Here is a 23,290-nt window from a genome sequence, read left to right on the forward strand (position 1 = left end):
TCCAAATTTTAAAAATACTCAGTTCTATACCCGACCCGAACCTGATGCATAACATATGATTTTTAGAGATAATACCTAGACCTGACCCCGGTACCAGTACCCCATTTTTCAATACCTGATCATACCCGAACTTGATTCCAAGTATAAAACGGGTATTTAAAAAACCCAATTTATGCACCTCACTCGTAGGGACACCACTAGTTGTAAATCTTTTACTAATCCTATCATTAATCATTAATGAATAATAACCACACAACAAAACTTTCCCATTATAACTTCCTACATACATAATAATAATTACCTAATAACAATAATAATAATAATAATAATCACACATTCACTCACAAACTCACCACCACCATGTCAGACTCACCTGAACCAACACCACCACTAATCCACCCACGGCGCGAGCCATTCGAACACGGACTCATCCCCTTACAAAAACTAATCTTCACCGACGGCTCACAAACCCTAGCTACCGTCCGTGACAAATTAATCCAATCTATTCAATCAAATAATAATAATAATAATAATAATAATAATAATAATAATAATAACCGAATTAACTCAGCCGTTGTTTCCGAAACGCTACAGATCGCGTCTGAGCACGCGCGTCTCGTGCTCGATATAACTGCGTCGGTTTTGTATTCGGATTCGGATCCGCTTGTGACTGCCAAACCGGATGACGTGGATGCCGTTGGTGTGAATGTGTATGATCTTATCGTGTTTTTGTATATACAGTCGTATAAACGGTTGCTTCCGAGAGGCGGACATAAGGATTCGGCTGTGGTGGCGGATGTGTGGCCGTCCACGTCCGCGTTTGATGGATTCTTGTCCGCGCTTACGCCGTTGCAGGTCAGGTGGATTAGTTGATTGTTTAATTGAGATATTTGATTGTGCATTGTTTGGACAAGTGAACGGTTCACGAGTAGCTAATGGAACGAAATTAGGAAATGAATTTGTTTGTGAACGGTTCACGGATAGATAACGGAATGAAATTTGGAAATGAATTTGTTTGTCAACGGTGAACGGATAGCTAACGGAACGAAATTAGGAAATGAATTTGTTTGTGAACGGTTTACGGATAGCTAATGGAACGAAATTAGGAAATGAATTTGTTTGTGAACGGTTCACGGATAGCTAACGCAACAAATTATGAAATGAATTTGTTTGTGAACGGTTCACGAATAGCTATTGGAACGAAATTAGGAAATGAATTTGTTTGTGAACGGTTCACGGATAGCTAACGGATCGAAATTAATGAATTTGTTTGTGAACGGTTCACGAATAGCTATTGGAACGAAATTAGGAAATGAATTTGTTTGTGAACGGTTCACGGATAGCTAACGGATCGAAATTAGGAAATGAATTTGTTTGTGAACGGTTCACGGATAGCTAATGAAACGAAATGAGGAAATGGATTTGTTTGTGAACGGTTCACTGATGGATATAACGGAACGAAATTAGGAAATGAATTTGTTTGTGAATGGGCCACGAATAGCTAATGGAACGAAATTAGGAAATGAATTTGTTTGTGAACGGTTCACGGATAGCTAACGCAACAAATTATGAAATGAATTTGTTTGTGAACGGTTCACGAACACGAACGGAAGCAAATGAACACGTAAATTAATCGCATAAATATTCACATATATTTTTTGTTTTACAGTTAATAATTTTGATTAGATTTAAGATTGGAAAAATCATTAAAAAAAGAACGTAAACGGACACATTATTGAGCGCACGCTCAGGAACACAATTGAACGAACATGGTTTCTGTTCGTGTTCGTCCATTTGGTTAATTTAACGAGGTTTCTTGTCCGTGTCCGTTCTTAAATTAAACGAACGAACTTCCAACTGAACAGTTCACAAATAGTTTGATGGGTTCTTATCGGCGGTTACGGCGATGCAGGTGAGGTGGATTAGTTGATGTTTTATGGTTTGATTGGTGGTTGTGAATTGAGATATTTGATTGTGCATTGATTGGACAAGGGAATGAATTTCATGAATAGCTATCGGAATGAAATAAAGAACGAAATTAGGAATGAATTTGTTTGTGAATGGTTCATGAACACAAACGGATAGAAATGAACACAAATGATGTTTTGTTTGATTTGGCTAATAAAAAATGGTCGGTGCCAACGCTTCGATCCGACTATTTTACATAAAAATTAATCACGTAGTATTCATATATATTTTTGTTTTATAGTAAATATTTTTTGAATAAATCTATTTGATAAGATTTGAACAATCATTAAAAAGTATTAAGAATCTTTATTGAATAAATATAACCAAAAATATTAAGAACATAATGAGCGTAAACGAACACATCATCGTATGTTTACGAAAACAATTGAACAGACATGGCCTATGTTTGCATTTGATCATTTAGTTAATTGAACGAAGTTCCTTGTTCATGTTCGTTCTTTTATAAAACGAGCGAACATAAACGAACTTCCCGCCAAACGGTTCACGAATAGTGTCGCTGGACGTTTGGTTCGTTTACAGCACTAGATGTGTGTTTTGAAGATGTTTGGATGTAACTGATAATCAGGATAGGCAAATACTGATTATTTAAGGAACTGATAGTTGATAGAACCACAAAGGCATTTGTAATGTGAAATGGAGGGAAAAGTCTCAATTTAGGCTGATAGATTATAGTGGTAATCGATGATGTTGTGTGCCTATGCTGGTATGAAACTGGAAATTTAAAACTGGATATTTAAGCCCTAATTTATCATGTGTTTTAAAGAAAAATCGGTTATCCAAACGTTAAAAGTTGATTGTTTAAAATTAATTTTTAGATGAGTATTGAAAGTTGAAACAACTGTTTATATCTATCGATCCTTATATCCGGTTAGCATGCTACTTAGCTGTGAAATATTGCACTAGATTGGAAAATTACAGCTATATAACTAATTTAGATTGAAGTGATATGCTTCTTTTGGACAGAAGATGATAACACACATGAATGTATGTCTTTGTTCTTTTATCGTTATGTATGAATTTATGATACCATCGGCTTATATACTCTGTAGCAGATTTAGCGTTTTAACTATACTGAGTGATTTGTGTTTATTGAAGTGCATGCTTCATGCCAATTTAAAATAATAAACTGGTTTTGCCACTTGATTTTGGGTCCTTTGACTTTTTCCAATATTTTATGCTTTCTTGAAAGACCTCTATCCGCAAGGTTTTCAAAAGTTCTTCAATATTATACTCATTGCTTCAATTTTTTGAAAGTGAGTGCGTTTCCAGTTTTTATCAGTTCTATTATTGATAAAGCTTGTCAAGAAATTAAGTTACTAACTTACTACCTAGTTACTCCAAGATTGTAGTTATTGCCCAATTATTAACAATTTAACATATCTCAGATTATTATCAAACACTGATTGGTGTCAGTTGGTTTTGTTTTTTCTGGATTGCACGCACACATGTATGTTGATGTTATGCATGACATATACACTTTTAGCAGTTCGTTAATAGTAACGAATGCTGACATGGACATAAATTGTAATGTGCAGCTTGTGCGCAGCAATAGCAGGAGGTCCATGCCATCACAATCTGATGAGGAGGCTCATCAGTTATCATATTTACAAAAGCATATAGGCAATATAATCTCTCTTTTGGCTGACTCTGTTGAAGGTGAAGGCGAAGATTCATTGGTTTGTCTTCTTACTCTACTAATATTGCAAATTATCATATTACATAGTGATTTTCTTTTAAGGTTTTTAATTTTTGATTTTATTTTTTTGTTTTTTTATCACTAGGAACCCTTTTGTACTAGCTTACTGACCTGTGTGTCGTGTCATACACGCAGTGTAAACTAAAACTTGCATTAATTTATAAATCTGGGTGTATATGACGAGTGCAGTTGGAATAGGAACATATGTAAATGCCTAAATGGTAACTATTTTTATAATTATTTCTCAATGATGAAACCAAATAAATAGCGATCTTATGTTATTTTGTAAAAAGCATTATATTTTAAAATATATTAGGGCTTTAATATAATGTGTTGCCTTCATTTTTGTGAAATCAAAAATAAGGAAAAAAACTGAGTTGTGGATGTTGTTTCATTTTGAAGTTACTAAAGACAAATTTTAAATAATTTAATTTTGAAAGAGGATATTTTGTTTTGTATGTGTGTGTATATATATTTTTATATATTAATAAAATGTGAGTACGTACTAAATTAAAAGGGCTGGAAATGATAACTAACAATTGAAAGATGGTAATTGGTAGCGTCTTGGTATTAATTCATAATAGGAGGGGTAATTTTGGTAACCTTTCACTTAGTTGTGTATAAAAATATGTTGTTTTTTTCCTCTAATCAAGAGTTGCTTAATTGATGACCCTTTTGCACTAATTGTTTATAATTAATTAAAAGGTTGCACCTTTTAACGTTTGTTTCAAAGTATGCAGGTTTTAACAATGGAGAAGTTTGAGCATCTTTCGTTTTTGATCTACTTTGGTGAAAAAGGATCAGAGAAAACACCATTGAGCCAAAACGCACCGTTTTTTGCCAATTCAGATCCCAGCATGCCAGCCGTCCCTGTCCCCGCGTCTCAGGTTCATGATTGGATCTTACAAAACATTTCTGATGCATTGGATCGAATCTATGAACGAGCTGCTGCCAAAGAAAACGGTCAAAGTCCAAGTCCAAGTCTAACCAGTCCCGACCTTGATGTTTTAATGGCTGATGCGTCCCCTAACTTTAAAGCTTCCACCAGTAGTAAGGGTCCCAGTTTTATTGAGGGGATATCTAAACAATCATATGTAAAACAAGCACACGAACTTAAAGGATCCTTTGTAAAGGTTAGTTTTATTATAGATTCATATTTTTTGCTTTTTAGGTATCTATTATGCACTTTAACAATGATGTTTTATCAAAGTACAATTATAACCAGGTTTCTAGGACTGTTAACGAACCAGACTTTTAGTGCAAAATTGTTCGGCGGGAAGTTCGTTTATTTAATAAATGAAAGAACGTGAACACGATTTTCGTTTGTTCATTTATGTTCGTTTATGCCTGTTTAAATATTAATAGAAATTTTAAGTATAAGTGTACTTTTTAGTCATTGAAATTTTAAGTATAGATGTATTAGACTTGTTCGTGTGTGTGTTTTATATCTGTTTGTTTATGTTTGTTTAACTATGTTCATTCATGTTCGTTTGTGCACGTTTATGTTCCTCTGTGTTCGTTTACGTTCGTGAACTGTTGGTTTAGAGTTTTAACGAACAGGCATGAACGTCCACGAAGTCACGAACTTTTTATTACCTTAACGAACGAACATGGACCAAAAGAAGTTGTAACGTGACAAAAAAAGTTGATGAATATATTGAAGAACGTACATTAATGAACAGTAATGAACGAACGTATATGAACGTTCATGAATGTATTAATACTTTAGGTACAATGTATTTTATTTTAAGTGGGTCTCGGAGATTTTATCATTTTGACTAACACAAATAAGCCAAGGGTATTTTGGTTTTTTAATAAAAATTTAAAAGAAAATTTCGATGAGGTTAGTGTGCTGGACATTAATTGATACGAAAATTAAATATTGGACCAAAAAGTCAAATTTAAACTAACGGACTAAAAGGGTTATTTGGGTCTAACCGCAGGGAATCGTATTTAATTGTTTTTTTTATTCTTTGCAGGTTATAAATTGTCATGAATCTGTGATTTATGTCTTGGCTCCTTTGAAATATGCCACCATATATGGATGCTCTGATGCTACTGTAGTCCTCGGGGCTATTGGAAAGGTATGTTTTAAAATTAAATCTGAATATAATTATTATTTCTGAATGCTGATGTGGCGCTTTTTGTTATCTTTCAGGCGGTAAGAGTTGAACACTGTGAACGGGTTCACGTTATTTCAGCTTCAAAACGAATATGTATTGCTAATTGTCGCGAATGCGTATTCTTTTTGGGAGTTAACCAACAACCGCTTATTGTTGGTGACAATCATAAGCTGCAGGTATGTTTAAACATTTCTCTTTTATCATCTTTTTTAGAGTTAAATATGGTGACCAAAATAACCGTTTTAGTCCAGAAGTTTAAATTGAGTTTTCTAATCCAATGGTTTCGTAAAAATTCAACTAAAACTGTATTTAACTCATTTATCTTTTTTAAAACTGATTGCAACTTTGGCACCAGGTGGCGCCGTATAATACATTTTATCCACAATTGGAAGAGCATATGAAGCAAGTAGGAATTGATGTTACTCCAAACAGATGGGGCGAGCCCGTTGCACTAGGTTTGGTTGACCATCATGATTCGTTGTCTCATCCAGCTGGCGTGTCTGACTGTCAAGCCGAGTCAGCACACCATTTAGATCCTGATCAGTTCACAAACTTCTTGGTATGCTTCTTTATTATTAGTATCCAAATTTAACATGATCAATGAATGTCTGTAACTAGGCTTGTAAAGAAACCGAACGTTCAGTGTTATGTTCGTTTATTTAGTAAACTAACAAACATGAACACATGTGACTAGGCCTGAAAATAAACCAAATGTTCAGCAAACCGTTCGTGAACCGTTAGGCAGGAAGACGGTTTGCGTCCGTATATTTAAAAAATGAACGAACATGAAAAAGGTCTTGCCAATGTGTTCGTGAACACTTGGTAATACGTTCCTGAACGTTTGTTCATTTATGTTTGTTCGTTTATGTTCGTTTGTATATATTTTTACTTAACTTGATTTATGTTTTGGCTACTTATTTATTTTATTTTCAGTTTTTTATATGTTTATTATGTTCATTTATGTGATTTTGGTGGTTGGTGCTCGTTTGTGTTCGCTTTTGAAATAAATGAACGAACACGAAAAAATTCATCTTTTAATGAACGAACACAAGCAAGAAATTTCTTTGGTATCTGGACGTGATCGTTTGTCCAGTTAATTCTTTACTGAGCCCTACACAAGTGCTCATTTATGTTTGTGAACGTTTGTTCATTTAAATTCGTTTATGTTGTTTCTTTTACGTTCTTTATACTCGTTCGTCAGTATATGATATTCCTAAAAAATGTTTTGGCCCGTTATTATTTAGTCTTGTTTTATTAACTTTTTAGGCCCGTTACAATTAATCTCGTTTTATTAACTTTTTAGGCCCTACACATTGTTGTTCATATTTACTTTTAATTGGTTTTAGCTCAGTTATGTTCGTTCGTTTACGTTAATGAACCGTTTATTTATATTGTTAACGAATGAACATAAACGAACACGCACGTATTCATTTTCTTATGAACCGTTTATTTATATTGTTAACGAATGAACACAAACGAACATGCACGTATTTTTTCATTTTCTTAATGAAAAAATACGAACACGAAACCCTCGTTCGTTTAATTGTTTGCGTTCGATCGTTTGTTCGGTTAAAGTTAAACGAACGAGCATGAACACACTTCTTTCTTGTTTGTTCAGTTCGTTTACAGGCCTATCTGTAACCTATTTTAACTCGTTTCGCCACTAACATTTTATTGTTTTTAATGTTTATTTAGATTCCTAATTGGTTAGAAGGTCAAGCATCAGGACCCACAAAAGATAATCCATTTCCACTGCCTGATGTGTATCTATCAAGTCAAAGAAGAAATGTAAGTTTTTTTTATAATTTCAATTCATTTTTATATGATTTTTAAATTATTATTTAATGATTTTTATATCACTATTTTTACAGGAAAATAATTTGGTTGAGGTTAAGCAGATACTGAAAGATGCACCTTTGGATGATAGCAGAAAAAAAGAATTATCGAGTGCACTTCATGCGTACTTTAAAGACTGGTTATATGGTAATTAATATTATCGCCTTTTTAGATTTCAATATATATTTACAGAGGTTGATGAAAATTTGTTATTAATTGATTTCATTTTGTTAAAACTTTTTTGCAGCATCTGGGAGTATTAGACAATTAGATTGTCTGCAAGGTGAGTAGAATTTTTGAAAGTGTAATTGTAATCAATCAAAAGATAAAAAGATATAAAATAAAACCATTAACTGTACTCAGTTACCATTTTGTTCTTTATGATAAAGATGAAACTGCAATTGCTTCTTATTTCTTAGTTTGTGATTATTTTTGCAATATTAAACAATTAAACAGCGTTTGTGGTTAACAAAGGATTGGTCTCTTATTTGCGTAAGATTTCAGTCGAGCTTTTGCCCCTGATCTGGTACGTCTCCTCTGTAGTTGGTTTGACGATATTAGTGCTACCCAACTCCCTTTGACCAATGTCTCTTTAGTAGACCCGTCACCCGTCTTCTTATACATCTCATATGGAGGTATCTCAATACTCGAATGTTAACTGTTATTCTATAAGAATTCTACCGACTATAAATAAAACTCCTACCAAAATCTTTAATGCGAGCTTGTAACATATCCTCTAACGTTTTGATAGTTCTCTAACTTTGGTTGTCGGTATGGGGATGGTATGTGGTACTATTTGATAATTCCGTAAACGTCACCCTTTTTAAACGTAAGAAATGCGATGTTAATCTAGTGTCTGTGTGTCTGTGTTAATATGTCGCGAGATTGCCTCCTAATACAGATATAACCAAACTTTCGTAGTGTAAGTCACACACACAAATTGGCAAGAGGTGAGTACTCTTCGCCAATCTATCCACAATAACTCAAATGACACCCTTTATCGGCTTTAGTAGTTTCGTCACTAAACCCATAGTTGCATGTTCCTATTTCCAAGTCGGTATCTCCATACGCCTTTTGACGTGAGTGCATACAAGCATGGATCTAACTCGATTTTACCTTGAACACATGTTTATTGAAGTAAACTTCTAGAGATTTACAACAGATAAACAAATAGAAAAATTTTTAACACATATAATTTGTTTTCTTTTGGAAGAAAAATGATAGTAAAATACAAAATTATAGTTTGGAAAGGACAAAGAAGCCTTCTTGCATACATTGAACTTGGATTAATCTTGACTAAAAAAAATAATAAATAAAGAACTTGGAAAATGTTACTTTAGAACCACTTAATTGACTAAAATATTCAAAATCATCTCCAAACACATCTCAAATCATACTTCTGTTTGATTAAGTTAATCATGATACCATACAGGTTTAGTTTCGAAAACTCTTAGCCTGTCCACAAAATACTCGCCTAACTTCATCATGCGAGAGAAAAATCAAGCTTACAGATCGCCTCGCTACGCTAGTTGAGTCAAAAATAAATAAATTCATAATAATGATGTTAATGTTTTTCGAAAAAGAGTATCATGTGAGAAAAATCAAGCTTGCCGATCACCATGCTACATTCGTTGCGCGAAAATTAAAAACTAATAATAACAATAAAAGTAATTATAATAATAAAACTCATGTTATGCCATTTGTTAAAGCCAAAATGTAAGATTTCTACAGCAAGAAATAATATAATAATTACCAAAACTTGGTTAAAATTATACACCTTCTGCAAAAATTCTCAATATAAATAAAAATCTAGCAAAAACATATCTAAGCATTAAAAAACCTCAACCGACACGAACCGAACCCTTTTATCATACGACCCGACCCGACCCAATATTCCTCAGCTTGTCAACACCACCCAAGTGCAAACTTCACAAAAACTAACCCCAACTTCAGCCGCCCTCCGTGGCTTGTTTTTCCTCCTGCTTCCGTTATGTCTAAACCCGACAGCTTTTGTTGACCCGAGCTTGTTGGTTTCGGCCCCCACACCGTTTTCATCTTCAATCGGGCTTTCTTCACTCTCTAAAGATGATCTTTTTCTCTTGTTTCCATTGTCTGATGAAGATTCATGTTTACTTTCGGATTTTTCAGTTAATTTTTCGGCTTCTTCTTTCTGGGCTTTTGTGGGCCGGCCTCTACGTTTAACGGGTTGTTTTTCTTCTTCACCGCTCCCGTCCTCGTTGGTGATAATAACCGGGCTTTTTTTAGCTTTTCCTTTGCCTCTTCCCATTGTCGAAAGAAAAAAAAATAATGACTGTCGAATGATTTGGTGCGATATCTGCAAGAAATATATAGATAATCATGACTGATTAACAGATTTAATTTTGTTTGTTAAACATATACGAGTGGTTATGTACTCAAAATTTGTTTTTTGAAAAGCATTTGTAATATATGCACATATGTAACCTCTTATAATGAGTGGTTTTCTCATATATATAACCTCTATTAAAGAAAATAAGAAAATCAAATATATGCATGAATCACAATAGTAATGGTTTTAGTACACACATTGCATTTGACCCTTTGTTTAGTCAATCATGACTCAATAAAACTAGTAATATCAATAAAAAATAAAATACAACTTATGTCATGAAATGTATCATATAAATAGGCTTTCAACACTATTTAATTAGAGAACTGCAAAAGTATGCAATATATACGAGAGAGTAGATTACGCAATAACATAACCACTTTATGTACCACATTTGAAAAGTGTTTATGCGGTTCTTGCAGTTCTCTAGCAGTTATAACATATATGATTATCATCATTTATTTCACTCAATGCCAATTGTTTTTAAGTGAGGTTTAAACTATATCACAACAAATTAATTTCACAAGTGCAAGTTCAACAACTAACATTCATGTTTGGTGTCACCAACATTTTATTAAATTCACCTAAAAAAGTACAGGTACAACTTATTTGAAAGTCCTTTCTTAAATTTCATTAAAAAAAACAAATCTTATAATTTTCTTTTGATGTTGATGTAGGACAATATCATAAACACAATATTTACTTCTTTAAATAAAAATATAGTATAGAACAATTTGTACTAACAAGAATAAAGGACAAGTTTTTAGAAATATCATTCATTATAAAAGTACAAATCTTGTTTTTCATTTTAAACCTTTTGCCTCTAGGTTAAGTACAAGATTTAGAAAAAAAAAAACTTTTCTTCAATTGCGAAATCTCGTTACCGAAAACTCGCATACCCTTGCTAACCAATGAGATCAGATAAACTTAAACCAACAAAAAAAATATAACTTAAAACAAACTATATAAAGTTTTTAGAACAAGAACATTTTGGAATAATAAACCTAAAAATATATAAATTTAAATCTAGTACACAAGAAGTACCAAGTTTGAATCTTTTCAAGTCAAACTTTGACTTTCATGTCTAATCACTCAACACCCAAAAACCCTCACAAGATTCTTGAAACTATAACATCAAAACTTACAAAAAACACAACCAGATTCAACCTAAGCACTCAACATCCAATCAACAAACACACCCACAAATTAAATGGATTTAAAACCTAATAAATCAAATAAAGATTGAATCTTTAATCAATAAAACATAAACATATAACAGTAAAAGAACAAACACTTACCAAATGAAGCTGGATTAATGCACCAAAGCCATCATTTTTAATCTTTTGATTGATATACTGATTAATAATACAAATCAACAAAAACCCATGAAAAAAAATGATAGATTTATGTTAAAGATTGTTGGGTTTGATCTTAAAATCAAGAATTTGTGAATTAGATCACATGGGTATTGAAAAAGATTCAAGATTCAAGGTTTTGAAGAGGGGTTTATATTTTGTCTGCTGTGGAGATATGAAGCAAGCAAAGAGAGAAGGGGTCCAAGTGAAAGAATAGTGGAAATATTGTAGAAACAAATCAAACATTATGTAGTATTACTTTTCTATCTTGTTTTTTTTTACGGCAAATAATCTCACGTGTAAACCTACTTTTTAGAGGTTATGTTTAAGGTTGACTCATTGACTGTCGTGAGATCGTATAAGATTTTATTTTCTTATACGAGAACCAGATGGAATCTGTAAACCCTCGCCCTTTGTCGGGTTCGAACATGAAATTAAAGCCCTGATTCGTCCCAGATATTATTCGAATTAGCGAATTAGCCCAAGTGAGAATCGAACCCGTATCTTCACTAAGGAAGGACAGACCTTTATCTTGTTGATATTTTATTAGATTTATTATAAAAATATAATATAATATTAGAATGATGTTCAAATGTAAAATAAATATAAAATGAATCCAAATTTAAAGAGTTTGGTGATCTAATACACAAGAAAATCATCATTCAGATATAAATAAATAATGAAGATAATAACTATGCTTTCTTTTGAAGGTTGTTACTTCAAATCCGAGCTAAATCGGGGTTTTATCATGTCTGTGTTACACCAGAAGGTTTTGACTCTTGTGTCGGCACAACTGGTGTCAAGTGACATCATGGGAGAAGGTTTCTCCGAGGACGTGCGGAGGATCTGGGAATAGAGGTTTATGCCTTTCATGAGAAACTCTTTGAGGGTTCCAAGTTGGGTCGGTCGCAAGCCGATTTACAATCATTCAATCATACTATAGACTGTCATCGTTTAAAAAAACTGAGAAGGCTAATATGAGGGTTACAATACTTATTTGGATTCTTTATTTATTTATTGAGTGTTGACATAAAAAATGTATTTTAAGGATGTTTAAATGTGTAGCATACGAAATAAATTGTTAGTAACATGTAGTTCGAGCTTGGATTGGAAGAGAAATAGGCAATTTGGCTTTATTAAGTTCAATAACTAACATATAGGTTTAAAACTTGAACCGACTGACATATGTTATCTACGTAACGCTGATTGGTGAGTAAAAGTATGAGATTATTGAAGTGGCGCGTCAAAACCAGTTCAAATTGGTCGAACTTTATGGCATATGCAAGGCCGTCTCCGAGTATTTAAATACTCGGCCGAGCAAAAATAAAAAAGCCCGTATGCCTTAACGAAAATTTTTTATTCGCTAGCGTACATGGATAAAACTTTTATCGACTAGTTTATTATAAGCAGAAACCATATTGAGCATGTACATATCTCATAAACCATTACAAACAACCTTGTTTTTAACACCAAAAAATATATATTTGTAATATGTAAAAAAAAAATTGTGCCTCGGCCGATGGTGCGGCTCGCACACCCTTTGAGCCTCCACTGAGCATATGTAGTGTGTTAATAGATTTTGGATTTTGAAGAAAAAAGTGGTCTTTTATTCCTGTCAAGATTAAAACCGGATATAAAGGACCAAAACCTAGGACGACTACTATATGATATGTACCGCATGTTTATTGATGAATAAAATCATATAGTTATAACGATGGATCAAACCCATTCTCGGTCGAACATGGACCAAGAGCATATGCTCAAATCCACTTAATCCAACTAGCTTCGCTCGTTACCAACCGAATATCAGCAATCCAACTCCAAATCTCTTTTCTTTTTCTGTCTACATTCGGCTGGTCTTAACTCGCTATATATCCATATTGATTTATAGCGATTAAACTAACGGTTGAGAATTAAGATGTTCCAATATATAAACATTGCGATTTTCAAACTCGTTAAACTTATTCACTACTTTATATACTTTGCTCGTAGAGTCGTAGCTAATTCTTTTAGCTCAAGTATTCATATATTAATGCAACTGTGATTTGTTTTTTTATTAATTTTTTTTTTGTCAATTGATATACATATTGTATCTTTGTTGGTTGTTAAACGAACATGCTATTTTATATAGGTCAAATTAGTATCCATATGTAGTACTATTTATTTAGTTTTAATTTGTGTTTTTGAAATAGTAAGAAAACTTTCAATACAAAAGATTTAGCATCACGGTGAACCGATTAAGTACACATGATACATGTCATTCAAAGTTAAATAAATTATTATTTTTTATCTATATAAGTTTTCACAAATTTGACACGTCAACAATCTACGTAAAGAGTTTACATGCTTACACATTAAGATACTAGTAGTTGACCAGTAGCGTTTAAATATTTAATATACATACTAGGCAATTTTATAAATTAGTGAAGTAGTTGTGAGCATTTAATATGCAATTGCAATATTAGTATTTTCAGTATTTTTATAAGCTTATTAATTGTTTTCAGCCTGAGAAATTTGGTTTTTTTATGGGTCAGTTTTTTATTATAATTGTTCTATTTAATTTCTTGTATTATAATTTTTATAGGGAAAATTCCTATAATAGTCCATTTAGAGAAGGGAAAATTAATGTGGTTCTCCCGCTAAATTCAAGTTTCAAACTTTGTCCCTTTGATATCTCGTCGCCGGCGACATAATATTAACTAACAATTTAAAACAAATTAAAAAACCTAATTTATAGTATATGTCTTCTATAAAACGCGATAAACGGTTCAATTATCAAAAAAAAAATATGTTATATTACAGTTGGAGATTGAACAGAAGTCGCCGCCGGAGAAATTAACGGAATTAGATGATGACATCAGATGCTTGCGCTTGCTGAACCTGAGGATCCATCGCCGGAGAAGTAAACGGTTGCCGATGATGGTGGGATTGACGGTGACGGTGGGATTAGGGCTGGAGACTGCTTCTCGATCTTCCGATTAGGTGGGATTGACGGTGGCGGTTTGTTTAGGCAGATGAGGAGGATCAGTGAGAGTGTTTGTGTTTGTGTTTGTGTTTGTGTTTGTGTTTGTGTTTTGTGATTGAGATCTGGGTGATTGTTTAGGCAGATGGTGTTTGTGTGTTTGTGATTGTGATTGACTAAAAGTATTTTATATATAAAAGTTTATTTTGTTTAATTGTATTGTAAAAAAAAAAACAAAAAAGTGTAGGCGCCACGTGGCGCATAATGCCTGGGTGTGGGGCTTTATGACTACACCATGTTTTTGTATAAAGCCATAACTCTAACTGTGCGTCACGTGTCGTATAATGTCTGGTAGTGAAGCTTTATGACTACACATAATTTTATAATAATATGTACCATTGATTTATTTCCAACTTTAATATTTTGAAACATTAATTTAATTTAATAACATCATTGAATTGAAATATAATAATAATATCCTATGAATGTAATAGTAATATATATGATTTGAATTGAACACTGACCCAAGCCAAGCCGTGTTAAAAGGGGCGAGGTAGAAGGAAGAGAAGAAAGAAAAGGGAAAAATGCATTCTGTAAGTTACAGAGCAACATAAACGCATCGTCGGTGACTTGTTGACATAACATAGGGTTGACGATGCGTTTATGTTGCTAACATAGGGTAGCAGCGATACGTTATCAACCAACGCATCGTGGAACCCCTGCTTTAAACATTAACGCGCCGCTGCTGCCATATGTTAGCAACACATTGTCAACCCTATGTTATGTTAACACATCGTCGGTGTTCGCTAACATGTCGCCGGCGACGAGATACCAAAGGGACAAATTTGAAAACTTAAATTTGAGGGGACAAACTTGGAACCACGTTATATAAATGGGCCATTTTGGGGATTTTCCCTTTTTATAATATAGTTATCGTTCTAAAAAAATAGACTTTTAAACATACACACATATATAATGGTTGTGCTTGATTTCTTTAATCACATAAGGTTGTACAATAAAAATCAAACTATAGCTAGTTATTAAAGACACCGTAACTGAATCACCGATATCTCAACTGATTCAACAATTTTGATTCGGGAGGAATGAGTGGTTACTTAAAGTAATCTGATCCCTACCAATTTCATAGTGTCATATTAAAATCATTATCTACTACCCTAAATGCACTTAAATATAATACAACACTCATTTTAGCTACCTTTTTCATCGAATATAATTATCCTAATTCCTTCTGTAACACCCCGTAACCGCAGCGGAAACGTAAACGGTATGCAACAGACACGTCTGATATTAACAGCATTGCTTATAAAGAAAACACCACTACATTAATTTACATCATATTACATTGTTCCGAGTTTCGTTACCATCTAGGTGTTAACACACAAGTTTTACCGATAATACATTAACATATTCAATACAAAATATAGATCATCAAGCTTCCACAAAAGCACGCATCGTCAAGCACAAAAACAATTATTCCAATTTGGGAGTACCCAGAAAGCATGTAAAGAAAACGGGTCAACTACAAATAGTTGGTGAGTTTCACTAATTTAAATAAACCTTGACATTTCATCATAATAATCATAAATTAGCGATGTAATTATGCTGATCCCACAAGTGAAACCACTGTTAACCCATAGACATTTCCAGTGACATCTGGGGACACTGTTAACCCAGTACTGTATCAATTCTGGGGGCAATGTTAACCCAGAAACACTTCTAGTGACATCTGGGGACACTGTTAACCCAGTACTGTACCCATTCTGGGGGCAATGTTAACCCAGAACACTGTTGCGGGACTTTACAATATTAGCAACTCAGATAATTACCATCTTAATACATTTCCGTACGATTCCCGTACAATAAACAATATATAAATAAACATGTTTCCGTGCGTTCAGCACGTACTTAAACATTTTGATAGTAGTCATGCTTTCCGCCCCGGGAAAATATTTAAAACCATTCAGTAAAAAGGGCTCGTGAAACTCACCTTTTCGTGAGCAAATATGTAACATTGTGCACGGCTACTGGTCCGGATCTGTAATACGATCCCTAAGTCGTTACTATACAATTTCTATTAATATAACTTAAATTCGTGTTAACCGGTACGTCTGGGGACACTGTTAACCCAGTACCGTACACGATCCGGGGACAATGTTAACCCCGAAACACTTCTCAGGACTTAGATTGTGATATCATTTAAAGTTCTTTAGTCAAAACTACCATTAGTTTGTTTTCCCGTTTTGCGTGCCTAGCACGGTTATCCGTTTTTATGTTTTCAAAAAATGAGTTTGGTCACACACGACCCGAAAATAGTTGTTACTGATATTTTAATTAAAGTGGTGAAATTAGAGCTCGGTTTAGACACCCCGTTTGGCCGCGGGGCCCGTTTCCGTCTTTAATACACCGGAAACTGCTAAATCGGGTAAAATTACCCAAATCATCCGAATTATTTTCGGATGATTTATTTTTACTTGATTAACTTAGTTTCATGAAAATAGTCCATTTTTAGGGTTTTTATACACCAGTCAGCTCGCTTATGCGAACTTTGCCGATTTACGCGTTTTAACCTTTAAAAGTTTGTTTTTATTTTCTATTTAGCACAAATAATTATCCGTTTAGTCTCGGATCTTGAAATTTTGAAAAAATCACTTTTTGAAAGTGGGGAATTTTATAAAATTATTTCCATAATTAATTTTAATATTTAACATTTATTTATCTATTTTTAAACGCCATTTAAACACTAAATATGTCGAAAATATCAAACGACCTTAGAAAAATCCCAAATTTTTCCTGGATGGCCCCTGCCATCCCCAAAGTCCCCTTTAATTTTTCCAGAACCAAAATCTCATTTTACATGCCATTTTAACTAAAACCGAGCTAGAAAACCCTAGAACTCGTTTTACCGAAAAGCCTACTTAGACTTCTCCAACGGATCTGAAATTTTGTGTGTGACTTTTATATGTTATAAAAAGCTTATCTGGAATTTTCCAGAATTTTTCATGATGTTTAACTATTTTTCACCATTTTTAGCCAAAACCGAGAATTAAATTCACCAAATATTCATCCTTTATCCCAAAATTACCAAATTTTCACAGATCTCATATTTTCATGTGTAGATCATCTCTGTGAAATTTCATGACCCAACTCTAAGTTTATCACAATCTGTCCAAATCGTAAATATCATAAAAAAAAACGAACTACCTTGTGTTTCTAGCTTTAAACCGCGAGGATCTCGCTTTCTAGCCTTTGCTAGCAACTAGATACAACACCTACAAGCACAACAACACCACACCAAGCAAGTTACACCCACAATCAAGCCATTTCTTTCATGGTTTCGGTTATGATAAAGAAACAAAGATTTTAACCGGAAAAATTCGTTTTTGACTCTTTTAACTCCTTTCTTGGACCAAGATCCCTTGCATAACTTGTATAAATCACTTGATCATGCAAGAATCGGTTTCATCTCGGGTTTTCACCCATTTTTCACTTGAAACCTCATTTTCTTGTAAATAACTCGAGAAAGGAAGATGAACACGCATATAACTCGGTATTTACCTCGTTTTCTTGCTTAAAAACTTGGGTTTTTGGATGAGAAATTGAGAGAAAGTGATGGAGTTTGTGTTTGTATGTTTAAAAAAAGAAATGAAGGCCAAGGGGTAATCCCCTTGGTCCGATCGGTTTGTATAAAGGGGGTGGGGTGAGGCCCACTCCCCCATTCTTGGCCACACATTCAGATTACGCAATCTGGATAATGTTGTGGATAATCTGGTTTAGTTCGTTTTTCGGTTAAATGCTTAATTCGGCTTAAAACGAGGCTAAAACGGTCGTATTTCGGCTTAAAAATGAAATTTATATAAAACCGATTTAAAAACTTTAAAAACTTAAACCATGACATTTATTGACTTAAAACATCATATTATTAATAATCGCACATCTTTTTCGGCTTGCTTGATCATCTCTTGCTTGGTTTGGTATTAAAGGTTTCGTTTAACGTACCGACGTACCATTAAATCGAAATTCTTTTTCCGTGCTATAATTCACTTATCCCGAAGCTTTAATGCTTCGTAAACATTACTAAACATCATATATTTCGTCTATAACGTAATCCCCGATTCGTTCGGGTTTCAATAACCGTTCATCGGTTAATCGTAATTCCAATACGATTAGCCGTATGATCGAGTATAATTCGTACTGTGAATCATTCATACTCGTATAAATTCATTATAATTCATATATTCCATATTAAATAACACATAAATAGTATATACCGGCTAGGGTATACCTGAATTTGCCGGAATCGTTACACCTTCTCTCTCTAACTACTCTTAAGCAAGTGTCTCAGGTGCACCCGCATAGGGGTACCCTACTCGATTGAGAGTATCCCCCCCCCCCCCCCCCCCTCCTTAAACTAGTTACAATTTGATTATTCAGTTAGTCATCACTAACATATCAAAGTTAAAACAATGTATCAAGTCTTGTTGCTTGTGGGACTAAGGGATTTTACCAACAAAGATTTTACTAATAAAACATCAAGACGGATCAAACGAGCCCAGTAATTATAAGTTTATAACCCTAGCTAAATTTTTTTTATACAGAATATACTTAGTATTAAAGTAAAATCATTCTCAAAACTACAAAACTTTAAATATAATCTACATGTTACTAGCAGTTGAAAAATTAGCAATAACACTAAAAAATCTAAAAGTGTTATTTAATTAAAACTAATCATTTAATTAAAACTAATCATAAATATTAAATATTACATTTCACGTGATTAAATAAAAAGTAGAGTATTTAAGATTTAAGAGCACGGTTTTGTTGTAGCGCGTGACAGTGACAACGTGTTGGTGGGACAAAAAGCCCCTTCTCATTTACTAAACTACCCCTTGCGTTCAACCCACTTTGGTCTTTGTAACTTGCGATGCAAGGTGTTTCAAGGGCAATTTTGTCATTTTGTTAAATTGGAGCCCACATATGAATGGTGTCTAGCTGTGATCTAAAAGACATATTCGTTGCTTTGTTTTCTAGGAAAACTATATATATCGTGCCCCTTAACTTTATGTGTCAGTACAAGATACACCCTAACCTAGTTAAGTGTTTGTTCATGAGCCGAGCCGAGCTAAGGTGAGCTTGAGTTGACATGATACGTTTAAAAACCGAGTCGGCCCGTCTGGGATTGATTAAAAAGTTTTTCATGATTTGGGTCGGTATTGACTTACTTATATTGTTAAAAAACTACCATGTCTTGATATGACCCGAACTTGACTAGTGATAGAGAGTTGGTCTTAAAAGGCTACAAAAATGCTTAAACTTGAGCTTAATTTAAGCGTGTGAAACAAGCGAGCCAACCTCGGCTCGTTTACAAACTGAGCTAGTTTCAGTGGTGAAGTTTGGACATACACGTCGAGGGTGGCAGACTCAATATGTTAAAATTCATAAACTAGAGGGGGGCGAGCTCAAATTTTTTGTTGGAAACGGGTATATTTACACTATGCATAAAAATTTTCGGCCAAAAAATGATCAATATACACTACCAAGCATAAAAACGGAGGGGCCGAGCTCAAAATTTCGGTCGAAAACGGGTAAATTTACACTATGTATAAAAAATTTATGCCGAAAAAGGATAAATTCACCATACCGAGCGAAAAACAGAGGGGGCCGGACTCAAATTTTCGGCCGGAAACAGGTAATTTTAGACTATGTAAAAACATTTTCGGCCGAAAAGAATCAATTTACACCACCGAGCGAAAAAACAGAGGGAGCCAGGGCCACCCCTGGCCCCAATTAAGCTACGCCATTGGCTAGTTTGGTTTCACTAGTTTATAAACTAAACAAATTTTGAACCGTTTTTTTTTTTAAATAGCTTTGCACGAGCTCATTGAATAGCTTCAATTATTTAGAAATTAGAACAAACTTACTCGGGAAGAAACTTGTTCTTTCATCAAATCTGATGATGGTTAATTGGTTCAAATGTAATCTGCTAAATTAGAGTACCCCTTGTACTTGCTGCGGTACTCGGCTACTAATTGTTAAAAAAGACACTTTTATAGAATTACAATAACGCTTTGAAATATGAAAAAACTTGGATTACAATAACGTTATAGAATTACAATAACGCTTTGAAATATGAAAAAACTTTTATAGAATTACAATAACGCTTTTATAGAATTACAATAACGTTATAGAATTACAATAACGCTTTGAAATATAGAATTAAATAACAAGCTAAGTTGAGCCAAGTCAAACTCGAGCTAACTGACAATACGAGCTTCCTCAACTTGTAATATTCAATTCAAGCTGGAAGTTGAGCTCGCATACTGCTACTTGTATAATTATATAAGACTTGAGTCGTTCGTAGCTTAATAAGTTGAATTTTTCTAACGTTAATTATTTAGTATGTTTTTATACAACTCTTAAATTACAAATTAAAAACAATATCAAATTAATCAAGTGTAATTTAAAGCTAACACATAAGTATAAACTATTAATATATAACAATTAACGAAAATGAGGATGTAAATTCATACCAAAAAAATAAAATAAAATAAGTAATATTTTACTAAATGTCACTATAGTCCATATAGTGGGCTTAAGTTGATAGCCATTAACGTTTGGCCCATACCCACATCATAAAGAGGCACATCCACACTCTCAAACAGATTCGTATTTATACATACATTAGGCTAGAAACTCATGTATTACACCAGTTGAATGATTTTTTTAATTAAATATTAAATAGTTAGTAATAAAATCAAAAAGGTGGGGGTGGAGTGGGGGGGGGGGTTGCCTTCACAATCTCCCCGGCCAAGTTTGGTGTTTAACAGGGGTGCCGAATGAACAAATTTTTATTTTATTTTTTACTTTTTTTTTATAATTTTAAGAAGAGAAAAGTGAAGATAGGTAAAAATGTAAAACCATCAACTATTATGAATGAAATTTGAGTCACGTTGTCTCATACAACCCCTCATAACAACCGTTATTGTCTGCTTTTTGGTTACCGGAGGGAAACTAACTTCCAAATGCATTTGTGGTTCACACGCTCAAACATTCAAAATTGATGCATCTCTCATGTGAACGCTTGATGTTAGATTTGCTTGAGATGTCACACCTAGCTAAACATTTCAATTTCTTCATAATATTTTGTTTTTTACATTTTTTCTAATAAAAAAGTGTATAAATCTTATTTCTTGTTGGTTCTTATTTGTACACAAGATAAACATTCAATATTTGATGTCTAGTCACACAAAGCTATTGTCTTGAACTCTTGATCATCATCGTCATCAAGATTCATCGGATGGTAATCATTGTGTGAAAATGTGATTTCTGAAGCCTCAGATTCATCTACTATCAGTTGTTGACGTTGATCAAACAATTTCTTTAGTTTCTTTGCTTGTTCTTTTATCCTCATCCTTAAGTTCCTTTGGATCTGAAAACAAAAGTTAAACTTTGAATTTTCGAGTGAACCATATTAATTTCATATTCAAACGAACATAAACGAACAATCTTGAATGTACCTCTTGTTGCTCATGAAGTTGCCTCTGGACTGCAAGTTGCATTTGTAGAGCATCCATAAATTGCATTCCACTTATTATCAAGTCAAAGTTTCAAGTCAAACCGGTAAATATATGTCAACTAACAAAAAAATTTCAACATGAAATAATTAAAAAAATATATTATGACAGAAAATATAAACGTTACGTTATATTTTCAATATGCGATATGGTATCCATGCCGGTTATCTTCTCAGAATTTCCTACGAACAACAAAAAACCTGATCAAACACGCTTCAAATAATAAATATTTAAAAGTTCTTTCATACCCGTTGCATATTCCGGTTTCGTTAATTGTTCTCCTGTTGTCAACTGAGACTTACTTTGAATCTGATATTAGAAGCAAAACTTGTTAATTGGTCAAACTTTGACTTTTTAGGTCAAAAGGGTTGACTTTTAACTTCAAAATCAGTATATATCCTTCAGATTTTTATGAAAAAAAATTAAAATTATACTGAACTTGTTCTAGTAGATTGGAAAGTAAGAGACTGACTTTAAAATTAGAATCAATTAATAAACGATAATCTAATCATATTATTCATACCTCTAATTGTTCATGAAGTTGACTCTGAACAATGAGTTGCATTTGTAGTGCAATGCCACCTTGCATGTCACTAATAAAAAGTAAAAAGTTCCAAATTAAAATAAATTGTAAATTTATATGATTTATAGACAAGTTATGGGGATGCAGGCGGGTCCAATGGCGAAAAGCGGAAACACAAATAACTAAGAAATTACTCTTGAGAGAAAATTTGATATGTTATTCAATAGCGAAATGGTGAAATCATTACATCAAAGCCAATTACTATCACGTAGCTATAAATTTGTCAGATCAAACCAAATTTCGGGACATGACTTCCTAGGAATTTAATTGACCGTCTAAATCAAGGATTTATGCATTTTTACAAGAATAAAAAAGGGAAAAAGAGTGATGGAATTCAGGTCGGGCGGTTGAGACAAATAGGCAGTTTGCCACATTATCTAACCCGAGACATTTGTGTCTTGTACTCATGGGCCCCGCAACTACGTAACTAGGCCCAAAAGTACATTAAGATTTAAGACTCATAGAACAACAAACAAACATAGTTCTAAACAGTTAATCAAAATTCAAATAATAAAGAACTAAAATGTGGAAAAATTATGATTAAAAAGTACAAAAAGAGGTAGGTTTTGGAAATAAAAACATACAGATTCAGTTAGAGATTGATAGGCTGACTTCTAAGAGGAGGATATAATAAAAACCACAACAGTTCATATGTAATGTATTAAAATTGCAAACATTTTTTTTTATCATTTTGTATTCTTTGGAGTTCACGAACGAGTATTACAAGGAAGATTGTTTTAATCTATGCCAACCTAGGCTAATAAGTAGCCCATTTTGACATATTGT

General features: G+C 33.4%; 2 protein-coding genes across 2 annotated transcripts; one reads left to right on the plus strand and one right to left on the minus strand.

The window, feature by feature from the left end:
* The first annotated feature begins 326 nt into the window (after window positions 1–326).
* Window positions 327–8,092, plus strand: LOC143560140 (uncharacterized). The gene is made up of 9 exons (XM_077048512.1): window positions 327–855; window positions 3,525–3,665; window positions 4,426–4,818; window positions 5,665–5,769; window positions 5,844–5,984; window positions 6,164–6,367; window positions 7,504–7,596; window positions 7,680–7,791; window positions 7,892–8,092. Exons 1-9 carry the CDS (start codon window positions 361–363, stop codon window positions 7,933–7,935), a joined length of 1,728 nt encoding a protein of 575 aa, XP_076904627.1. The 5' UTR covers window positions 327–360; the 3' UTR covers window positions 7,936–8,092.
* Window positions 8,093–9,324: 1,232 nt separating this feature from the next.
* Window positions 9,325–11,349, minus strand: LOC143560118 (uncharacterized). The gene is made up of 2 exons (XM_077048493.1): window positions 11,311–11,349; window positions 9,325–9,979 (listed from the first exon to the last, which is right to left on the minus strand). The coding sequence occupies exon 2, from the start codon at window positions 9,929–9,931 to the stop codon at window positions 9,542–9,544; it is 390 nt and encodes a 129-aa protein (XP_076904608.1). The 5' UTR covers window positions 9,932–9,979; window positions 11,311–11,349; the 3' UTR covers window positions 9,325–9,541.
* Window positions 11,350–23,290: the final 11,941 nt, after the last annotated feature.

The sequence above is a fragment of the Bidens hawaiensis genome, unplaced genomic scaffold, assembly GCF_021521415.1.
Source record: "Bidens hawaiensis isolate Kalapana, Puna unplaced genomic scaffold, B.hawaiensis_p1.1 tig00020226_1, whole genome shotgun sequence".
NCBI lineage: Eukaryota > Viridiplantae > Streptophyta > Magnoliopsida > Asterales > Asteraceae > Bidens > Bidens hawaiensis.

What these genes read in the sequence shown, in the direction of transcription:
- LOC143560140 (XM_077048512.1), top strand. Translation starts at nt 361, where the DNA reads ATGTCAGACTCACCTGAACCAACACCACCACTAATCCACCCACGGCGC. An exon ending in GTGAAGGCGAAGATTCATTG is followed by an intron (nt 3,666 to 4,425) that starts GTTTGTCTTCTT and finishes CAAAGTATGCAG; the next exon opens with GTTTTAACAATGGAGAAGTT. An exon ending in TCCTCGGGGCTATTGGAAAG is followed by an intron (nt 5,770 to 5,843) that starts GTATGTTTTAAA and finishes GTTATCTTTCAG; the next exon opens with GCGGTAAGAGTTGAACACTG.
- LOC143560118 (XM_077048493.1), bottom strand. Translation starts at nt 9,931, where the DNA reads ATGGGAAGAGGCAAAGGAAAAGCTAAAAAAAGCCCGGTTATTATCACC.